Source organism: Hipposideros armiger, unplaced genomic scaffold, assembly GCF_001890085.2.
Source record: "Hipposideros armiger isolate ML-2016 unplaced genomic scaffold, ASM189008v1 scaffold_12, whole genome shotgun sequence".
NCBI lineage: Eukaryota > Metazoa > Chordata > Mammalia > Chiroptera > Hipposideridae > Hipposideros > Hipposideros armiger.
The window spans coordinates 7,766,298-7,790,718 of NW_017731362.1; the positions used below are offsets into that span (position 1 = coordinate 7,766,298).

Sequence of the window (24,421 nt, forward strand, 5' to 3'; positions counted from 1 at the left end):
GCAGTCATCTTTTTCTTGTATTTTTATTCTACTTAATGTTGGCAATTTTCACAATTGTTATCTCTATTGTGGTTCAGCTGCTATTTAGAGTAAGTATGGTACAGGCAGACCTCAGAGATACTGCAGCTTCGGTTCCAGACCACCGTAATAAAGCAAGTATCGCCATAAAGCGAGTGGTATTCTTTTTGCTGGTGGAGGGTCTTGCCTTCAATTTGTAAAAAACAGTATCTGCGGAGCACACTGAAGAGCAGCATAGTGGAACAAGGTGTACCTACTGTGTTTTTCACAAGGGTCTGCTGTGCAATAGCTCTGAGCAACACTGAAAGTTCCTCCCAGCTGAGACTTTCTTCCCTGCCACTGGCCTTTGAAGTCTCCCTTTTCTCATTTATTAAGGCCCTTTGTAATCACCTAACTTAAAAGGGTCACGTTCTTCACTGTTTTCTGAAGCTTTTACTTCTTCACTCATTCAAGATCATTCCTTCTGAGATAGAGACAGTCTTGCTTCTTGAATGGGTTAAACCCCTTATTTGTTTTGAGCACTTTGAAATCATTTAACAAAATTTAAGTTTTAACTTAAATATACTGGGGCAATTTTAAAAATTACCCTTTACCATTGTGATCACATCCCAACTGGTTAGATGCTCGAATGGTTAGCAGCTTCAAACATAAAAGAAACAAATTAAAATACAAATGTTAAATGCCATTCCTGATCTAACCAATGCTTTAACATACATACACACTGTTAATATGACTTGATCAAAATGCTTTCTTTCTCTTTTCTTAGCATATGTTGTACTAAGTTCTTTATTAAACATGTATTATAGATTACCACACACTTACAGAAAGACAATGTTCTCATTTCACAGATTGAAAAAAAAAACAAACTAAGGCTCAGAAAGACTGAGCCAAAACTAGCACCTACATATCCTGACACCTAGTCAAGTCCTAGGAGTATCTGACTTTAATTTTTGTGGATCAATTTTATTTAGAAAATAGCAATTCTTTCATGAATCAGATTAAAATGTCTACAATTTCCCTGTGCAACTTCAATTATCAGGGTAATTAAAACTGCAAACTACTGGTCAAATAGTATATTATGTTCTACTTTATTTTGGAAAGGGTAGAATAGAACTATATGGCTTAGGGAATGAAGTCTTCTCATCCTTCCCTACCATGTGCCAACCACTGGCCATCCCTGTTACAGCATGCTGTGTAACCCTCCAGGTTTTTCCTAACACACATGCACAGACACACGTCACTAGGTCAGCACCTGTAATCTTATTTGATGCCTACATTGCACTGCACTAGTTAAGTATTTTATATCACCCCTCTAATTGCATGTGTATATGAGCATGTACTGCTATATACCACATATGTGTATATACACATTTATGTTGATATCCACATACACATAGTATGTACAGGCTTTTAAAATAAAAATGGTGTATGATATGTATTATTCTCCAACTTGATTTTTCTGCAACTTTCCTTTTTCCTTTTAATCTATAATATATTCTGTCCAACTTTAAAAGCCAAAACATTTACCTCTACCTTTTTCTTTAATGGCCATATGATATCTTTTGAAAGGGATCTAGGAGAGATGGAACTCTAACACCAAAATGTTCTATATAATAATAGAGAAATGAGAGAAGGGAACTTACAAGTTGCATAATATTGCAATCAGATCTTTTCATCTAGCTGTAGCCTTTCTTTGTGACAATGAGAGCCCAAGTGATGACGTGCACCTGCTTTTAAGTGTTAACTCAGTAAACCCTAGTTTATATTATATTGTATAACTACTGGTGAGTGTGTCTGAAAAGCCTTCGCCCTGAGTAATTCTTGCCCTAACTTGGCGGTATGTTAGGAGTTAGAAAAGGGGATAAAATTGAGGGAAACATGATAAGAAGAGATTGATATTTATAAAACAGAAAAGTCTGCTATCTAAAATTATAAATAACTTATTTTTTAGGACACTTAAAAAAATAAAGAATTTAAAACATTAAAATATAGTGATCATGCTGACAACTTGTGCTGTATTGTTTTGTCCAAGACCATAAAGAATGCTGGAGTTACTGAATATAGCCGTTCATTCAAAGCAGCAACCTAATTCTTTGTGTCTCTGAAAAGGCTCTAATATTAAACAAGGCTCAATAGTAAATAATCCATCATTTCCTATACCTTAAGGATCTAAAAAGTATAAAAGTATTTGAGAAATCTAGCACTGTAATTTCTTCATAGTATGCAACAATTTTCAAAACATTGGTCTATTTTTACTTTTCTAAACGAAGCTAAAAATACAGAAAACATAATGAGCAGAAACATGAATACCATTTGCTCGTATTTAATGGCATCCTTTTCAGCAATCTGAGCTGCCCTTTCTTTATTCATGTAGGCTGCTTTTAATTTCTTCTCCAATTCTCTGAGCTCAAGACTGTTTAAAAAAAAAGACAGAAATTTAAATTTGCGGAACATATTGCTCTATTTTAAAAATAATCTATATCTGAAATTTAAAATAATTTTTTATAAATGTGTAAAACATTTATATTATTTTTAAAATATTTTGAAAAAACACCCCTTTCTCCATTCATCCAAAGAAAAATCAGAATGCATGTGAAATGGGACACTTCATTTTCTAGACAAACCAACCCTTTCACTTTCAATAATCATCACTAAGAATCTTTTTGCCAGGCACTGGCTCAGAAAAGGTGCTTTATCAATATCAGTTAAAATTTCTGTCCAGCTACTCACTATCAAATTAAAAGAACCATAGTGGAGGGGTTCAAACCTAAGCAAGTTACTTAAATTTTGTTCCTTCGTTTTACTATCTGTAAAAGGGGTAGTTGTGGGAATTAGTTAACGTGTATAAAGAGCTTAGAAAAGTATCTGTTATACAGTAAACACTCTATAAATGGTATTTTTTTATGATGATGAAGAGGGGGTGACCATGGGAAAGTTTGCTTCACTTCTCTGGGCATGTTTACTTACCTGTTTAAAAATGGGAACTGCCCTCAAATAATCTCTGATTACTTTTTTTTGGCTGAGCCATCCTGACACCTGTTGGCAGCTCAGTGGCAGCTCAGCTCGGGCCGGGAATCGAACTGCTGTTGCTCAGAGCTCAAACTCTTGAGCGAGCTCTTAAGCAACTGAGCCACTTGGCCAGCCCTTGAATTACTTTTGAATCTATCACTTTCTTACCCTTAGTGAAAACAATATGTCATACAAAACTTTTCATTTTAATATGCCAGTCATAGTTCTAAATATGATAGAATACGAGAATTCTGAGTTGGAAGGGTCCTTAGATGTCCCCTAGATGTACATCTTAATTCTTACAGGAACACAGAGGCACTCACCCAATTATAAGCTCAACTTACAAGTACCCCATACCGAGAAAGAGAGAGTCATAAGGAGTACGGGGAGAGAGATTCCTGGTGTTATGATTACGTATGTCCTTGCCCTTACTGCTGTAGGTGCAAACATGTATGCCAGAAAATTGCCTTCTTTCATAAAAATATTATAAATGAGGATTAAGTTTCTAGGTTAGTCTATATGTTTTACTCTACTAAGAGGCTGAGATACATTTACAAGAGTTTTGTTTTGTGGGTTTTTTTCTTTTTGAGTTGGATATTAATGATTGTGAACCCATGTACAAATCCAATCACAATTTATAATATTGCCTCTTCCAAAAAAAGTGCATCTAATTCCAAACAGCCAATATGCAAATAAATTACTCTCATTTGAAAGACAAGTGCACACATTTCTACAGGAGTGAAATTTCTGAGTCATAAGGTAGACTATGTTCAAATTTAGTTGATAATGCTGGTTTTCCAATGATGTGTACAGATTTATACTCTCATAAAGAGTGCCTAAGCGTTTCCACTGCTATACATCCTCTGTAACGCTTTTTAGTCTAGTCATTCTTTTAAATTTTAACCACTCTTATGGGTGTGTAATACATAATTGGGGTTTTAAGTTATGTTTCCCTATTACTAATGGAACTGAGAACTTTTCATATGTTATGAGTCATTTATATCTTCTGTGAAGTTCTTGTTCAGTATTTTTTGTCCATTTTTACACTGGGTTGTCTGCTTATTGTTGAATAAAAGTTCTTTATATATTATGGATACAAATCTCTTGTTGGTTATATGCATTGCAAAAAAAAGAGTGAAGAGTCACTCTGTGGTTACTCTCATAGTGGTTTCTTTAGATGAAAAGAAGTATTCTAATTCACCAGTCTTTTTCGTCATTCTCAATGATTTTTGTGTCATGTTTTGAAAAATGTTGCCCACCCCACAGACATAAAGATATTTTCTTACATTAGTTTCTCAAAGCTTTGTTTCACCATTCATTTTTAGACTACAACTCTTCAAGAATTGATTTTTGTGTGTGGTATGAGGTAGAAACAAAGTTCATATTCTTTCATATGGATATATAATTGATCCAGTACCATTTTATAAAAAAATCTATTTCTGAGTACTCTGCAGTATCAGTCTTGTCATAAAGTAAGTGTGCATACATGCATGGAACTGTTTTTGGATTTTCAATCCCATCTTTCCTAAACTGGGGTTCCATGAGAGAATTAAGCCTCACAGAAAATTGGGTGATTGTATTTTTAAAAATTTTCTCAAAGATGGTATACGAGTGTAGCTGGTATTATTTCAGATCCATAGGAGGTTAAGTTAACTCATTACATATAATGGATGCCTTAGGTCATTAGGGCTTAAATTTTCTGGTTGAGGAGAGCTGCTCTATTATATTCTACTGACCCATTTGTTTATCCTGTACAAAAACCACATTTTCTTAATTATTGTAGCTTTAAAATAAGTATTCATATCCAGAAGTCTCTAATTTTGGTCTTCTTAAAGATTGTCTTAGGAGACTTCAGGTCAAGATGGCAGAGGAGGTAAACACTGTGATCCCCTCCTCCCACAACCACATCAAAATTACCACTAAATTAAAGAACAACGATAATTGAGAACCACCTGACAACAGGCTGAACTATAACTAAGGCTATAACTAAGGATATAAAGAAGCCACATCAAGACTGGGAGGAGGGGTGGAGACGTGGATCATCTGGCCCCACACCCATGTGTGGCAGTTAAGAATCAGAAGGGATACCTCACTTCAGAGGTCCCCCCTGAGAAGTGAGTGGTCCCAGCCCCACACCAGGCTCCCCAGCCTGGGCACCAGTGCTGGGAAGAGGAGACCCCATAACATCTGGTTGTGAAAACCAGTGGAGACTGCATCTGAGTGAGAAGGAGGGCAGCTGGAGACCAAAGTATTCTGCTTGAGAAGCCTGTACATGGACCCACTCGCTCACCGACCCACTCGCTCACCGATTTACTTGCTGGGCTTCAGCACAGGAGCAGCAGAGGAGCACATGGGGAGGAACTAAATTGACCAAAGTCAGGACAAGGCCTGGAAAGGTGGAGTCAGGGCAGCTTTCTCCAGGGAAAGAAGCCATTGTTCCTTTGCTAAGTGCTCCTTCCACCCAGCTGACAGGCACCATATCTGAGTCTCCATTAACCCTGCTAATGCTGTTTGACTGCCCTGGTGAATCCCTGAGATCCTGGCCCACCCAACTGACATGCCTGGACCAAACCTCTTCTACCAGCTTTCCCATACAAGCAGTCTGTCTTGGCTCATGCTGTGGACTTTCATAAAAGCATTCAAAGAGCCACAAACTCCAAATAAGCAGAAGCTGGCCTTGGCATTCCCTGAACCTCTTGCTAAACAGCCCCAAGCCCAGCACAAGTGGTAACTGATCTCAATTTGCATTAAACTCCCAAGACTAGCATAAGCAGTGACCAGTTTTGGCTTGGAACATAAACACAGGGAGTCAGCCAAAATGAGGAGACAAAGAAACATGTCCCAAATGAAAGAACAGGACCAAACTCCAAAAAACGAAATAAATGAAATGGAGGCAAGTAATCTACCAGATACAGAGTTCAAAACACTGGTTATAAAGATGCTCAGTGATAGAGGAAGAATAGATGAACTCAGTGACAACTTCAACACCATAAAAAAGGACAGAAAACATAAGAGCAGATTAGATGACAGTGATCTGGAGAGAAGGTATCAGAAAACACCCAATTGGAACAGCAACGTGAAAAAAGAATTTAAAAAAAATGAGGATAGAATAAGGGTCCTCTGGGACAACATCAAGCATACCACCATTTGCATCATAGGGATACCAGAAGGAGAAGAAAGAGACTAAGGAATTGAGAACCTATCTGAAGAAATAATGATGGAAAACTTCCCTAACCTGGAGAAGGAAATTGACATACAAGTCCAGGAAGCACACAGTCCCAAACAAGATGAACCCAAAGAAGCCCACACCAAGATACATCATAATTAAATTGCCAAAGGTTAAATACAAAGAGAGGATTTTAAAAGCAGCAAGAGAAAAGCAGTTAGTGACACACACAGGAGCTCCCATAAGACTGTCAGCTGAGGGCCGGCCGAGTGGCGTGCTGGTTAAGAGCTGGCTTGGGACGCCAGAGGACCCCGGTTCGGATCCCACGTATGCGGGCCAGTGACACTGCTCTCTACAGCTAAGATGCTGAACAACAGCTCAACCTGGAGCTGGGCTGCCATGAGTCGCCAGCGATGGCTAGGCTGCAGCCCCTGCTGCAGTGGGTTGCCATGGGCTACCGTGTGTAGCCAGCAGCCGCAGTGAGTGGCCATCCAGAAGCCAGCGACTAATCTGCCTCTCCCAGGAAGAGCGCGATGGTGCCAACTTGGGCCAGTGAAGCAACATCCTCCACAACTAGACTGAAGAACAAAAGGACAGCAACTTGTCTGTTCCCATCCCCCAATTCCCCAATTAAAAAAAAAAAATCTTAAAAAGAAAAAAAGACTGTCAGCTGATTTGTCAACTGAAACTTTGCATGTCAGAAGGGATTGGCACAAAATATTCAATATGATGAAAATAAGACCTACAACCAAGATTACTTTACTGAGCAAGGCTATCATTTAGAATCCAAGGAGAGACAGTTACCAGACAAGAAAAAGATAAGGGAGTTCACCACTAAACCAGTATAACAAGAAATATTAAAGAGACTTCTTTAAAAAGAAAAAAGAAAGCTCACAAATATGAGAAGAAAATATAAAAAAGAACAACATTCTCATTGACAAAGGCAAACAATAAAAGGAGTGGATTAATCAACTACAAAGCTAGTACAAAGGTTAAAAGGCAGAAGTAGAATGATCATGTGTAATTCAACAATAAATTAATGGATACACACAAACACATAAAAGTAAAAAAAAAGAGAGAAAAACAAACATGAAGAGGGTGAGTAAAAACTGTCAGAGTGTGTTCAAAATTAAGTGACCATCAACTTAAAATAGACTGCTATAAACAGAGCTGGTATATATGAAGCACATGGTAACCACAAATGAAACACCTACAAGAGACGTACAAGAAATTAATGAGAAAGGAATCCAAACACAACATTATAGAAAGTCATCAACACACAAGAGGAGGGCAAGAGAACCAAGAACAGAGAACTATTAAAAACAACCAGAGAACAATAAAATGACAATAACTATATACCGATCAATAATTACTTTAAATGTAAATGGACTAAATGCTCCAATCAAAACACATAGGTGGATAAATAGATACAAAAAAACAAGACGCATACATACATACACAAAAACATACACTAAAGTGCACAAATCTGAAACATGCAGCTATATGCTTATTGGCCAAACTCTACTTCATTTAACTCTCAGCCATATTTCTGGAATCAGCAGAAACCTGCAGGAGAAATGCATCTACAAACACCAGGCTCACCATTCTGGTTTCCTTCCTCTCCCAGACCTTACTTTTACACTTTCTCCAGATAGTCTGTTCTCAGAGAGAACATTTATCTGAATCACCTAGTCTACAATTGCTAGAAGTGGAAAGCTTCCCTATTTAATTTTTATATCAGTGAATTAGACAAAGAAATGATGAAATATTTTATCTTCCAATAATATAAAACCATGAGTGACAGCTAACAATGATTGGCGAATTAAGGTCCAAACAGATAGCCTGAGACTAGAACAATATGGAGACATTAGCAGTCATTCTAAATCTTTTTTTAAGAATTAATAATCCCTCAGAGAATTTGATTCAGAGAAGTTGTGGACCTAGAAAAATACACATGGATATATTTGCCGAACATATAAAATATAAATTAATGAGGCTCATAATCCCTGAAGCTCACCCATGGGTCATATCATATTCTGCAAAGCCCTTGCTCAGTTAAGATAAAACATAACTATTCAAGTAAATTTCCAATATATTCAACTATATAAGTACATTATGGGCATTTAGTTAGCCCTGAGTTTTAAACAAGGGGATGACATAGCTGCCCCTAAAAAGTAGTTCGATCTTAGGCAACGACATTAAGAACATATTCTAGAACATATTCTAGTGGGTTAATGGTTCCACTATTTGGGCTATGAAGCAGTACCCTGGAGTAAGTACAATGATATAAAGAAAGAAATTGTGGGGACAACATTTTGTTAAGGAATACCAATAATCTAAATAGATCTACAGAAAAGAAACTGAATGGTGGACAAATAAAGGAATGAGGGATATTTAAGTTAGAAGAAAACATTTAGTGCATTCATAAATATGAAAGGATGTCCTACAGAAGAACTAAATATGGGTGTTTTGGTTTTGTTTTTATTTCCATCAAATAGCAGAACTGAGATAAATGCATGGATGTTACAGGAAATTTTATTTTGAGACAACAGGGGAAAAAAGAATATTCAAGTTAGGGATGAATGAAAAATGAAGTTTCTATCACAGTCATTAGATGACCACACCAGCCACTTTCTAGAAATACTGTAGAAAATTTACATAGGAATATAAAATTAAATGATGTTATCACCTAAATTCTCTCTTAACAGGATTCCATGAGTCTATTTTTTATAAAAGGTCACTTTAAAAAATTATGTTTAGAGGAAAGAGCAAAGAGAATTTTTTTTTTCACCTTAAATATTAGCACTTTACTTCCAGGACTATATTGGGTTGTCGGAAAAGTCATGATGCATTTTTGCAATGAAAAACATAGAAAAAATATGTCATGACTTTTCCGACAACCCAATCATTTTTTTCTCAAATGAATAAAACGGAGATGCCAAAAAAATGTATACACATTTTAAGAGATGTTATCTATTCTCAAGCAGTAGTTCGCTGTAATCAGAAGTGTCTGGATGCTGATGGTAACCACTTTGAGCACCTGTTGTAATTGTAGAAGTCAAATGTGACTTGTATTCATCTTTTGTTATTGGTATATATTGAGTATTAAAATTAATACAGTTTTTTCCTTTCTTAAAATGTGTATACATTTTCTGACAACCTTTGTATATACAAGTGATAAAAAGCAAAAATATTTCCAGGCAAAATATTAACTAAGTGCAATGATATAAAGAAAGAAATTTCACTCTTAGGTGCTAAGCATTACACAAAAGTTTAAAGATAAAGACTGAATAAGTGAAATTCATAGAAACCAGGATACCTGTTTTCTCTTACTTGTTGCCTCATCTTTTCATCCTTTAAACTTTCATGTTTTAGTTTTGCCAATTCCACAGCCAATTTTTCTTCTTGTTCAAGCTGGAGTTCCCTCAATCTTTTGTTTTCTTCTGCCTGAATAAAAAAATAAATAACTTTAATTATCTGTCCTCCAGAATCAGGTTTTTTTAAATCAAGGTTGAATTTATTATACCAAAACTACAAATGCCTTCAGAGCAACAATCAACTATTTTAAAATACAAACTATTCAATAAATGCTTTTCTAAATATCACAAGTATCATGGAAAATTTCAAACATCACCAAGAGTAAGAAAAATATTAAAGTACACCCTCAGGTAACCATCAGTCATCTTCAACCATTATCAATATTTTGCTAATCTTTTTTCTCTACTCTTCCACTCCACTCTTACTTTTTCTTTGTTCTCTCTTTTTCTTTTTGCTATAGTATTTTAAAACAAATCCTAGATATGTCATTGCCATGTATGTAATTCAATCTTGATCTCTACCTAATAAGAATTTCTTCCTATAACAACCATACCATTAACATGTCTAAACAAACAATAATTTCTTAGTAAGGCCTAATACCTTGTCCATATTCAGGTGTCCCCAGTTGTCTCAGAGATGCTTTTTTTTTTTTTCTGGTTTGTTCAAATAAAAATCCAAACAAGATCCACACATTGCATTTAATTATCATTTCTCTTAAGTCTCTTTTATTCTGCAACAGTCACCGCCCACCCCCATACACATACACTCTTTTTTCTTCCAAGCCATTGATTTGTTGGAGAAATTAGGACCTATCTCCCATAGAATGTCCCACATTCTCAATTTGACTGACTGCATATCCAGGATATCATTTAACTTGTTTCCATTTTGTGTTTCCTGTAAAATGGTACAAAGACCTAGAGGCTCATTAAATTCTGTATTTAGGAAAGAATAAGCACATGACTACATGTTCAACATCATTAGCCACCAGGAAACACAAGTTGAAACTACAATGATATATCACTACATACCTACTGGAATGGCTAAAACAGAAAACAGTGGCAAAACCAGGTGCTGGTGAGAAACTCCATTGCTTACACCTTGCTGGGAATGTAAAATGATACGGCCACTCTCGACAATAATTTGGTGATGTTATAAAGCTAATATGCAATTATCGTCTAACTCAACAATTGTACTCTTAAGCATTTATCCCATAGAAATGAAAACATGTTTATTTAAAAACCTGTACCCGAATGTTTACAGATTTATTTAAAAGAGCCAATACTAGAAATACCAGAGATCCTTCAACAGGTGAATGGTCAAATCAACTGTGGTACCTCCATACCATGGAATACTACTCACAACAAGAAGTAATGAAATACTGATACATGCAACAACTTGGATGAATCTCTAGGAATTATTCAGAGTGAAAAAAATCCAATCCCAAAAAGTTACATACTGTTTGATCCGTTTACGTAATGTTCTTGGAACGTGTTCTTTATTTCAAACTTGAGATATACAGAGCACAAAATTCACCTTTCACAAGTCACGACTCAGTGGTTTTTAGTGTATTCACAATGTTGTGCTTGTTGTGCAACCATCACCACTATCTAGCAGCAGAACTTTTTTAAAAAAATAAACTAGTTTTGGAGTTTTGGGTTCACAGCAAAATTGAGAAGAACAGAGTTCCCATATACCCCCTGCCCCCACACATGCTCAACCTCCCTATAACCATCTCCCACCAGAGCGGGACATTTGTTAAAATCAATACTGACATATCATTATCTCCCAAAGTCCATAGAACTCTCGTGTATCCTGACTGTGGTGCTGGATATGCAAACCCACCCATTTACATTAGGATTCATTCATTGTTGGCATTGTATATCATATGGGTTTTGAGAAATGTACAATGACATGTATCTACCATTATAGTACACAGAGTAGTTCCTCTGCCCTAAAATTCCTCTGTGCTCTACCTATTCATCCCTTTCTTCCTGAAATTCTTGGCAATAACTGATCTTTTTACTACCCTTTTGCCTTTTTCAGAATGTCATATACTTGAAATGGAACAGCATGTAGGCTTTTAAGATTTGCTTCTTTCATTTAGTAATACACATTTAAGGTTCTTCCATGTCTTTTCATGGCTTAATTGCTCACTTCTTTTTAGCACTGAATAATATTCCATTGTCTGGATTATTTATCCATTCCGCTACTGAAGGACATCTTGGTTGCTTCAAAGTTTTGGCAATCATGAATAAAGCCGCTATAAACATTCATGTGCAGGTTTTTGTGTGGACAGAAGTCTTCAATGTTCCAGAATGTATCCATCATTCCAAAAAGAAACCCTGTACCTGATAGCAGTCACACCAGTCCCCTCACACCACAGCCCCCTGGGAACCACTAATCTACTATATCTATGGATTTGCCTATTCTAGATATTTCATTTAAATGGAATCATACAACATGTGTCCTTTTTGTAAGCTTGGCTTCTTTCACTTAACATAATGTTTTCATCGTTCACCCAAGTTGCAGCACATATCAGTAATCCATTCCTCTTTATGGCTGTATAATATCCCATTGTGTAGATACAACACACTTTGTTTATCCATTCATCAGTAGCTGAGCATTTGAGCTGTTTCCACTTTAGGGCTATTATGAATAATGCTACTATGAATATTCGTGCATGCGTTTCTATGTGTACACGTTTTTCAATTATCTTGGGCATATGGTTAGGAGTGCAATTGCTAGATAATAGATGCTTAGCTTTTTGAGGAACTCCAAACTGTCTTCCACAGCCACTGCAGCCCTACACTATTTTACATTTCAATGTAATAAACAAGGGTTCTAAGTTCTCTACATCTTTGCCAACACTTATTTTCATCTTTTTAAAAAATTATAACAATCCTCATGGGTTTGAAGTGGTATCTCATTGTGGGTTTGATTTGCATCTGTGTGATGACTAATAATGCTGAGCATCTTTTTTGTGCTTCTTGCTCATTTGTATATCTTCTTTGGAGAAATGGCTATTGAAACACTTTGCTCATTAATTTTTTTTTTTGTCTTTTGATTGCGTTGTATATACAACATTCTTGAAAATATAGAAATGGAGAATATATTAGTGGTTGCCAGAGTTAGGGATGAGGTAGAGGCAGACAAGAAAGAGATGGGTTTGCTTATAAAAGGACAAAATCAGAGATCCTTGTGGTCACGAAGCTCTTATGTATCTCGACTGTGGTGCTGGATATGCAAACATACACGTGATAAACTGTAGAGAACTAAATACACATACACAGACACACACACTCACTACTAAGAAACGAGCACAAGTAAAACTGGGGAAATTTGAACAAGATTGGTGGATTGTATCATTGTTGATATCTTGTTTGTGATATTGTACTATAGCTGTGTAAGATGTACCACTGGGAGAAATGTGGTACAGGAAATATAGGATCTCCCTGTATTATTTCTTACAATGGCATATGAATCTACAATTATCTCATTAAAAAACTTTAATGAACAAAAAGCAATTGCAAGTCCTAGTGAGGACACAAAGCAACTGGAATTCTTACACATTCCTTAAGGAAATGCAAAACAGTGCAGCAACTTTGGAAAACAGTTTGGCAGTCTCTCATAAAATGAAACATACACATCCTATATGACCCAGCCATCCTACTCCCAGATTTCTATCCAAGGGAAATGATAATTTATGTTCATACAAATGTTTGTAATCAAATGTTTATAGCAGCTTTATTCATAATTGCCCAAAACTGGAGATAACTCAGGTCTCCTTCAACCTGTGAATGGATAAATAAACGGTGGTATATCCATATAATGGAATACTGCTATACCATTTGGCAATTAAAAGGAATAACTCATGCAACAACATGGAATCTTAAATTTGTTTTGCTAAATGAAAGAAATCAAACTAAAAAGGTTACATATTATATAATTCCATTTATATGACACTATGGAAAAGGTGAACCTATTGTGGTAAAAAAGAAATCAATGGTTTCCAGGCACTCACAGGGATGGAAACCACTTTTAAAACTTGCTTTAGCAACTCCCCACAACATCCTACAAAATGTTGAACATACAGAAGGTACTCAAAAAATGCTGAAATAACAAAACACTTTTTTCACATTTACAAGAACTCATTTCTTATCAGATCCCCTTTTTCTACCACCCTCATCCTTTTAAATATTTAGAAATTTCCACTGAAAAATTATCTCCATATTTTAGGAATTATATACATATAAATTATCCCTGAGTTCTTCAAAGCAGTATTTCAAAAATAAAAAATACGAGTAAATTCATACCTAATACATAAATGTTCATGTTCTACCACTTAATAATATATGTTTAAACTCAGTTGATTTTTTTAAAAGCTATTCTTAAATTTTTGTCTTTAGAATTTTATGGAAAGCAACCATCTTGTACTTAAGTGAACAAAACTGTGCAAGTTAATAATTATGGATTTCATATTTATGGGAAAAAACACCTCAGTGCTTACTCTGTTCGAAGTGCTATTCCAAGAGCTTTGCATATATTAACTCATTAATTATTAAAACAATCCTATGAAGTAGGTACTATTATTATTACCATTTTATAGATGAGGCATAAAAAAATGAAAGCTGCCCACTCAAGGTTCTACAGCTAATATATAGCAGGACTATGATTCAAAGACTTAGTCTAGCTCCAAAATCCCAGCTCTTAACCACCAGGCTGGGCTGACTTACAATGAGGCATTCTTTGCCTGATGTTATTGTCTATCTACTCAGTCCAGTATAGCAGTTGGCTTTCATCATTTCCAAGGAGCAAATGAGAAAAAAATGATGTAAGAATGAATAGCAAAACTTACCTTTTGAATGGCTTCTTCCATATCCAACTCAAATTGTTCATTCTGTAATAATCTGAGGAATCTCTTGCGCTCAGCTCGGTCATCATTTTCATTCCACATCATTTGGTCCCTGATTTGATTCTCTATCTTTTTTAGCGCCTCAACACGCAATTTTGTGCGGTAGTTTTTCTCTACTAACTTCTGATGCCTTTCACTGACACTCCAAGCTCCCCTTTTGGAAGCCTATAATGCAAAAATAAAAGTAAAGGTATGCATATTTTAGTGTTCTAAAATCTGATTTTTAAAAACACATTGATGTAAGTGCCAGTAACAAAGGATACAAAGATAAGTAACTAATAAAAGAAGGGCCTTTGGCTTCCTTCCTAAATTTGGAGAAATATACCATAATAAATGCGTAAACATGGTAGATAAATATATTGATATATCAATGAAATAGGGACCATTATTATTCCCCATCTTATAGATGAGGCTGAAAAGTAAAAGCAAATTTACCCAAGGTTCCTCAGCTAATAAACAGCAGTACTAGTATTCAAAGACGTGCAGTCGAGTTCTCACAGGCCAGTTCTTTACCACTATGCAGGAAATTCCCCCTCTCCTCATCCCACCCCACAACCCCCACCTTGGCCATAAAGTGCTGTTTAGATGCCCATCAGGATTTCCTAATATAGACAATAGGTCAATCCGCTGCTACTTAAATCATTCACTCTCTCCTGTACTTTTATTTCCACTCATTTGTTCAGCGGTTTTGTTAATCTTTTCCTAAATTTCCTGAAATACGGGAAATAAAGATTTTTACTAGGCAGATCTAATAATGGAGGGAAAATGCAAAAAAGGCCACCGAGAGCGTCCCTGAAGTAATTGCACCTGAGGCCTCTGAAAGTTTCCCACTAATTCTCAGGTTAGGCACTTCAAATCCTTTTTGAGAAGATGGCTGGCTCTAAACTACAGTTAAATCAATAGATATACAAATTGTTTCGAGACCGCCGACCGGCTCACCATCTTAGCGAAGAAAAACGCTTCTCTCCTGGTAGCACCTCCTACCACAAACACAAAGGCAGGCTGAGCTCTTTGGCGTCTACACGGTTTCCCGGCAACGGCCACGGTGGCGCCCTGCGGCCTACCAAGGCGCGGCCTCCCATTGGACAAACAAGATCCAATCGGCCGTGAGCTTCTTGAAGGGCTGGCTGGGAGGCTACTTCAATAGATCTAAAGTAAACAGGCGGGAAATTCAAATCTTATGTCCCGATGCAATCCTTTTGCAGTGTGTGAGGGCGCTCAATATTTCCCTCAAGCGGATAAATTCTGGTAGGGTTGGTAGCCAAGCTGAGGTCTGTGGAAACTGTTTACATAGAAATACACAAATTCCTTTCTAGTACATGAGGCTAAAGTCACTTTCCACGCCCAGAACATCCTGTGCCCTCAGGGCTTACCTATTCTGCCTGGGTTGATGATTGCCTTTGTCAGCAGCGGGAGGCACAATCACTGTCCCCCCTCCTGGGTAATTGTGAGACACTGGGTAACACTTGCTTCCTGGAGCCTTCTCACCTCCCCCCTGCCCCACAGAAGCTTTTGGTAAACTTTGGGAATAAAATGAATGGACCACATAAATCTTATTTTGCTGTGTAATACACGGTCCATGAGCCAATGAGAGAACAGACAGATGATAGCAGGATGTTGGTCTGATTTATTCTATTGGCAGGTTAGACCTAAAGTCCATTTTAAATGAAAGAATTTAAGAACAGGAACGGGTCAGAGAAATTAAGTATATTGATTTTAGAGATGACATATTCAGAAAAATCTCATCAAAACTAAAAAAAAAATTTAAGGTAGTAAGTATAAGTACTTTAGTTAGTGTTATTAAATTTGAAGTCTGTCTTACGTAGCAATATGTCTGCTTAAAGATCAATGACAAAAAGGACTTCCAGTTTCAGCTCCAAAATATAGAAAACTTGGAAGTTGTCATTTCCATCCTTACTACCAAAAAAGAAGCTGACCAAACTAAAAATTAATTGCTTTTCTTGGACTAATCATAGAACTGAGGTCACAGGGCAGCCCACCACTGTGAAATCTGAAAAGAGGTGAAGCAGGGAGTCCCAGTCAAGACCTACTTACCTGGAGCAAAAGCCACTGAAGCCATAAACTAGCAACAAATAGTAATGTTGATGAATTGCTGGAGACTGAGTGTGGACTAGCACAACTGAAACTACTGGGGGCTGCAGTCTTTGGGAGACCCGCACACTTCCATGGGCTTTGCCTCCAGGAACCCCAGCAGGTTCTTACAGTGAATAACCAAGAAAGAGCTGTAGGATGAGAAGAAGAGTCATTGTGAAATAAGTCTAGAGTCTTCTAATAAAAAAAGTCCTACTTTCCAGAGGAAACTGTTTTACCAGAGCCTTATTCCACCTGGGGCAAGGACATTTCTCAAACTATAGCCTCCTTCAGCCTTCCTATCTCACCTAAGTGGAGAAAGAGGAGGTAAGAAACACTTGTGAAGGTCATAGCCCTACTAATGGAAATTTAATCATAAAATCATAGAACACTTTCCCTTTTCCATGCTTTACCACCAGACTCCAGTGCAGTTACAGTTGATACAACTGGGAGAGCTACAAAACTCACACTCTAACAAGAAATTCTTAGAGAAAGCCAAAGACAACAAGTGGCAAAAACAAAAGCACTAGAGGAATTTGAAACCTCTAGAACCTACAGCTACAGTAAACATTAAACACAGCCTAACTTCTAGTGATATAATTTTAAAAAAAAACACCTCACACTGCACTAAAGCCCTACTTACCTCAGTTCCTGTTACCCAATATGCCAGGTCCAGCTTTCAACAAAAAAATAAGGCTAAAGGCAAGTTGCTACAAGGCAAGGAAAAACAGTCTGAAAGGCAAAGTAAGCATCAGAACTAGACTCAGCTTTGACACAGATTTGGTGATTATTAAACAGGAATTTAAAATAACTATGATTAATATTCACAGAGCTCTAGTGGAAAATGTGGACAGCAATGGAAAACAACAGATAGGTAATGCAAGCAGAGAGATGGAAATTCTAAGTAAGAATCCAAAAGAAATTCTAGGAATCAAAAACACTAACAAATGAAGAATGCCTTTGTTAGGCTTATCAGTACATTGGACACCCCTGAGAAGAGAATCAATGAGCTTGAAGATATGTCAATAGAAACATCCCAATTTGAAATGCAAAAGGTTGATAGCAAAAAGAAAAATCCAGTTGTGCTTGGACACCTCACCTTAGACTCAAATTATTTTCCTATTACACTAGGACTTTGGGGGTGGCGGGAATGGGCAGAGGATATTGTCAATGTTTCTGTCTTTTGGGGGCCTTGTTATAAACCCAGTTACCACAAATTTAAACTTGATTACAGGATGTGTACAGTGCAAAACATTTTAAACCAGGGGGCAACTGTAATGGGCATTTAATCCCCTGTTAATGAAGCAACTTCCACAAGAACTCGATAAAAGACATGTTCTTTTATGGGCTTATGTATAGCTTCTCATAAATTACCCTCTAATTAAAACTTGTTGGCTAAGCTGTCCCCAGAAATTTTTGTTTTAGACACTGATGTATCCCAAGCATTTAAGATAGTGGCTGGCATATAACTGGTGCAAAATGAATATTTGTTAAATGAACAAATAATTGAAATTATATTACTGTTATGCACTTGGAGAAAGTTCTACCCAGAAAAAACTTTGAAGAAATATTGTTCTTCATCTTAATTTTATCAATTTTATTTATATTTTTCAAAGAGCAAACTTTTGTCTTTGTTTTTTCTATTGTTTTTCTATTTCCAAGTCCATTGATTTATGCTTTTAGCATCATTAGTTTCTTCTCTGCTTGCTTTGGGTTTAATTTAACCTTCTTTTTATACTTTCTTAAGGTGGAAGCTTTATTTAAGACCATTCTTCTTTTCAAATATAAAAATAAATTTCCTTCTAAGCCCTGCTTTAGCTGCCTCTGACAGATTTTGATATCCTGTGCTTTCTCATTCATTCAATTCAAAATATTCAAAGACCTTCCTTGACCCATGAATTTAGGAGTGTTTTGATAACTTTCCAAATATTTCAGATTGTCCAGGTATCTTACTGTTATTGATTTCTAGCTTAATTCCAATATGGTCAGAGAACATACTCAGTATGACTTCAAATCTTTTTAGTTAGTTGAATTTTGTTTTATTGTGTAAAATGATCTATCCTGGTGTTTCACGCACACTTAAAAATAATGTGTATTCTGGTGTTCTTGTCTGAGGTGTTCTATAAATGTCAATAAGGTCAAGTTGGTTGAGAATGCTGTTTAGGTATTCTATATCCTTACACTATTTCTATTTGATTTATCAATTATTGAGAAGAATTGTTGAGATCACCAAGTATAATTGTGGATTTGGTTATTTTTCTTTTCAATGTTTTCTTTTTTTGCTGCATGTGTTTTGAAGTTCTACTGTGAGGTGTATACATCTTTAAGATTATGTTCTAATAACATTTTGACATTAACATTTTTAAATGACTTTTTATCCCTGGTAATATGTTTTGTTCTGAAGTGTATTCAAGATTAACATTGCCACTCCAGCTTTTTTTAAACTGATGGTTACATGATACATTTTCCTTTATGCTTTTACTTTGAATTTGTGTCTTTATATTTAAAATGTTTTTCCTGTAAATAGCATATAGTTGAATGAACTTTTTTATTCAGTCTGACAATCTGTATTCTAATTGGTATGCTTATGACATTTACATGTTATTTATATGGATGGATTAAAATCTAGTTTTGCTAATTTTAAAATATTTATTACAACTGTTCTTTGTTCATTTTTCTCTTCATTTTCTGTCTTTTTGATAATTTTTTGTTATTCCATCTTATTTTCACTATCAGGTTAATATTTACACCTCATTTTTTTTACCAGTTGCCCTAAGATTTAATATATGTATATTTAAATATTCATATACTGTGATTCTGCCCCATTTGTTATGTATAAACCTTGCAACAGTATAATTCCAATTCCTCTACCCCATATTTTGTGCTATTGTTATTATTTTACTTTTACCTATATAAATCTACAATACATATATTTCCACATACATTAGACTGTTTGATATTGCCTCAAAACTCTCAAATGATATATATTGTTTCTTTTTCTCCAATCTTTTTCTTTTTGTGTTTCTGTTTGGGTCATTTTTATTGCTATATCTTCAAATTCACTGACTCTTTCCTTGGCTGTGTTAAGTCTTCTATTGAGCCTGTCAAAGGCATTCTTCATGTTCATTACTGTTTTGGTTTTTAATCTAACATTTTCATTGAACTCTTATAATTTCCATTTTCTCAGCTAAAATTACCCATCTTTGCATGTATTGTTTGCCTTTGCCATTAGAGGCTTTAACATATTAATCATAGTAATTAAAATTTTCTGTCTGAGAGTTTCACCATCTGGGTCATATATGAGTTTTGTTCTGTTAATTGCTTCATTTTTATACACTTTTTACAAAGTTTTTTCTTGCTTTTTTTGTAGGTCTCATAATTTTTTTATTAAATGCCAGATATCATGTGTGAAAAAGTATAGACTACAATAAATAATATTTATGCTGGAAATACACACATCTGTTCTTCAACTGTAACAGTGTAGCAGGTTGAGTCAGGAGTTGAGCTGCATTTGAACTTTGTTGTTGCTATGGTTACCAACAGTGCTCCACTATCTTCAAATTTCTCTAGCGTTATCCTGTGCTTTTGTTGGGGGCTGGTTGTTTTTCTTTTAGAAGGCTTCTCTCAAGTGTTCCTGATCCCTCCTTAGCATTAGGCTTTCCCCGTGTTCCTGCACATCAGAAAATGTCTCTCTCCACACTCTGACTCCTGCCCCTAGCAGTAGAGCCTGTTTTTTGGTTGCTCATGCTTGTTAGACAGGTGGTGGGAGGAGGGATGTTCTCTTTTGTCCTGGTTCAGCAATAGGTCAGCTAGGTCTCTGGTGTGTGTGTGTGTGTGTGTGTGTGTGTGTGTGTGTGTGTGTGTGTGCAGTGGTCTGATAAATTAGAAATTTTTTCCTTAATGGTAAGTATTCACTGTTCTCTTATTGCCTTTAAAGAAAGTTCCAAAACCCTACCCTGGCCTGTAAAGGCTTGTATGTCTACTTCTCCAAGTTTCTTCTTCAAACTTGAGCCACAGTGAACTTGAGCTCCTTCTTGCCAGAGGGCTATTGTATGTGCGGGTCCCTGCCTTTAATAAGACCAGAACTCCACTAACCATTTTGTCAATGAGATAACACATGCTCTGGATGGCAGAGCAGAAAAATATTATAGAAGGAGCTTTCTTTTTTTATGACCAAAGACCTACCACACCAGCCCTGCCCTGCCTAGCGTGACCTCATGCTCATGCTCTATGAAAGAAACATAACTCATAATTATCTAAGTCTCTGGGTCCTGTTTTCCACCCAGGATTCTATTGCTGTTAGCCAAATGCAGTTCCTCGCTGATACAATCACTGTCTCTTTTTAATCTCATGGGTGAAAATGTTAAGAAAAACAAAAATTTTGCAGCATTAGTTGCCTTTTTAAATCAATGTTTGATTTTAAAGATTATTAGTAGGTAGAGTGGAAAACCCTCTGATTTCTTTTCTCACATTTTCCTCTCTCCCTTTTTTATCTTCTAGAAGCTACTGGCCAGTTTTTCCCTTGACTTAATCCATGTACTCTCAGAGTCTTGATCAAAACATTTGATCCTTGATTTTGTTTTCAAAAGATCCATGCAACATGTTTGTCTAGTAATTTGATAATTCCCAGTCATGTCATTTACAAATTGGATAAGCATGTCTTTTATTTTTAAATGCTTCATAGATAAAAATGCAGACTAGGACTGGGTGAACATAGGGCCCTGACTAATACCACTATCTTTTCCCTTGCAAATAGCAACCTCAGAGTATGATCAATCAACTAGTTAATAATGCACCAATTTTACTAATACATGGCCAATATTTTTATACCTTTTTTGTAAGGATTTACTGGGACAACTCTCCAAGAAGACTTCACTAAAGTCTAGATACATTATGATTTCATTTCTCTTATCTGCTTAACAGTTGATTGCATGACAACCAAATGATAATATTTTTGGTTGAATAGATTTGGGTCAACATTACTTACCTGAAATGCTCAAAGATCAATAAATATAAAAGTCTTTAAAACATTAACAGGGCATAAATCTGATAATTAAATGTTAAGTCACTTGATAAAGTTAAGCTCTATAATGTACAATGAACTTCTAAATCATGCTAATTTATTTTTGCAAGGAAATATTTGTAACTTAAAAAATAATTCATTAATCAAATATACAAAGTATTTCACTCCTCAATAAATAGATTATCTGTTTAGTGAGGCAGTTAAATACAGTAATACCTTGGTTTGCGAGCATAATTCATTCCGGAAACAAACTACTCATATTGCAAGACATTGCTCGTTTACCAAGTTGAAATGTATTAGAAATGTTTGCTCATCTTGTGGAATACTCGCAAACCAAGTTACTCACAATCCAAGATTTTGCTGTATATCAATACCACTTGTTTCTTATAACATGGGGTATTTCAGAACACCACACACAGCAAGCAATACTTTAAATGCATTACTAATTGTTTAAATTTACCAAAATGTGGCTAGCACAGAGCCCTGAACATAGTATACCTTAATAAATATACATTGAAGGATTCAGAATATTTTTAGAATGCAGTAATTTGAGTGTTAAGGTTATTAAAACGATAATTTCAATGGGGAAACTGTTGTGTAGAAAGAGGGGAACATTTTGCATTTAGTTAGAAATACACTAAGGGGAAATCAAGCAGGTCACCAGAAATTACAAGACAAGAGAGACAAAAGAAGAGTTTTTAAAAGGCCATACTGTGGAATGATTGGCATGTCTTAAACCACAAGAGTTAGGGGAGCTGAAAAGCCAATAGGATTCTGACCAAGCAGAGTTCAAGTTCTCGGTCAAAGAGTGCTGGCAAAGGATTCCCCCCATAATATAATGGTATCATAACAAGAACAATGTGCACTAAGGAAGAAAACAGTGATTAAAGGTAGGGCCATACATAATCAAGTTAAAATACTCATGTGGAAGGAACTCTGGTAAGGAGTGTGAGAAAGGTATTCATGTGGCAAAGACTGAAAGGTATACATGAGGAAAAGAATAGGAAGCATGAATAAAATGCATAAAACTCTGGAGCCTTGAAAGACTTCTTGTGAGCTGCAAAGCTTTTGTTCCTCTCTCAGTCCTTGGGTCTCTCATCCAGGTTAATTATATCTACCACTCTACTCATTAACAATACTGTCTGAGAGGAACAGAGAGAAGGCACAAGCTTGCCCTGTTGGTCTTCTGTATAAAATGACCTGGGATGAAGCAAAGCAGGCAGTGCTGCAGACTTCTTGACATAACCATCTCCCTCAAAGAGTTAAGATCCCTGTAGTGAAGGGAGGAAATGGGGAGGCTCAGAGTAAAACAGTTTGTATAGAATTGTCATTCCTAATAGCGAAAGACGAAAGACGATGCAGCACTGCAAAATATTCTAGCAAACATGCATGCTTTTCATTATTGTTTGCTTCCCTAACTGAGGGCTTTTGGTTCTATTGGGTCATTGGGAAAGTCATGATGCATTTTTGCATTGAAAAACACAGAAAAATACGTCATGACTTTCCCAACGACCCAATAAAAGAAATTTTAGTTATAGCTCTTTGTTTCCAGTCTACCCACAAGTACTGTGGATTCTACAATAATTTATGTAATTGGATAGGTGTCAGAGAAAAGGATTTTTGGCCTGAATGTTCATCCAAATCAAAGGCAAATTTAATCGTTACAACAGTTAGTTGATTTTACTTGAAAAAATAGCCTAAAAATTATTTTTTAATTAATAGATTGCTTTTTAGAGCAGCTTCAGGTTTACATAAAAATTGATAGAATACAGAGTTCCCATATGTCCCCGCTCCCCTTCACACTTAGTTTCCACTATCACTACCATCATGCATTAGGGTGGTATATTTGTTACAACTGATAAACCAATATTGATTCATTATTAACTAAAGTTCATAGTTGACATTAGGGTTTACTCTGTTTTGTACAGGTTTATGAGTACCCACCATTACAGGATCATGCAGAATAGCTCCACTGCTCTAAAAATCCCCTGAGGTCCACCTATTCATCCCTTCTTCCTTCCCCCCGAGCCCCTGAGAACCAATAATCTTTCTGTCTCTACAGTTTTTTTCTTTTCAGAATGTCATGTAGTTGGAATTATATGGTATGCAGCCTTTTTAGACTGACTTCTTTCACTTAGCAATATGCATTCAAGGTTCCTCCATGTCTTTTCGTGGCTTGAAAGCTCATTTATTTTATCACTGAATTCTACAGTGTATCACTGTCCATTGTACAGCTTTTTAAAAAACAATTATTACATTTAAAGATGATTTCTCATGATAAATTATTGCTACCATGAATTATATTTCATTGTTAGGGAAGGATTTATGCCCTCCCCGCATTGAGGAGAAATCTCGTTCATTTCCCTTTGGAAGATAGTTTTTCACCTACAGGTCTAGATTAAAGGTCCAGAGTACTAGAGGGAAAAAGCTTTTCCTAGGAATAAATGATGGATGATACTGACTAATATTTCCCAATAGTTACAACATAACAGGGTTGAACATATCAGAGTTGCTAAGCTGAAATAAGACATGTTAATAGGTATACACTATAGGTTCTAACTATACAGTAGAAATTATTTACAAAATTGGATTGCTTTATAAAATGAAGCAATTAGAACATAACAATTTTTCTTTCCTTCAGAAAAACGCCTAAATCTAATCTAATTTACTGCAGCTGGACACCACCTGCAGACGACTGTTTAAGTATCCTGAACATTACACACTTATCTTTTAAATATTGATAATGCCATTTTTCATTTTCTCGACATGAAATCCCACAGGGAATCATTATGCTAATAAACCTTAATGATTCTTGCAAATAAATGATCAAACCAAATTGCTACTGTTGATTTATATTAATGGATGCCTTTAGGACGAGAGATTT

The 24,421-nt window shown here is 35.9% G+C and overlaps 1 protein-coding gene across 2 annotated transcripts in view; it reads right to left on the reverse strand.

The window, feature by feature from the left end:
• Positions 1 to 24,421, reverse strand: part of MNS1 (meiosis specific nuclear structural 1) — a 58,125-nt gene that overhangs the window by 14,175 nt on the left and 19,529 nt on the right. The window contains exons 2-6 of one of the 2 annotated variants that reach the window (XM_019665396.1): positions 16,479 to 16,666; positions 15,363 to 15,572; positions 14,367 to 14,588; positions 9,513 to 9,640; positions 2,329 to 2,431 (exon numbers count right to left, since the gene is read on the reverse strand). In XM_019665396.1, the coding sequence (XP_019520941.1) occupies positions 2,329 to 2,431; positions 9,513 to 9,640; positions 14,367 to 14,588; positions 15,363 to 15,365 (456 nt within the window). In that variant the 5' untranslated portion in view covers positions 15,366 to 15,572; positions 16,479 to 16,666. Of the gene's footprint in view, positions 1 to 2,328; positions 2,432 to 9,512; positions 9,641 to 14,366; positions 14,589 to 15,362; positions 15,590 to 16,478; positions 16,667 to 24,421 lie in introns of those variants that run through there. The other variant, XM_019665403.1, reaches the window with a different exon arrangement.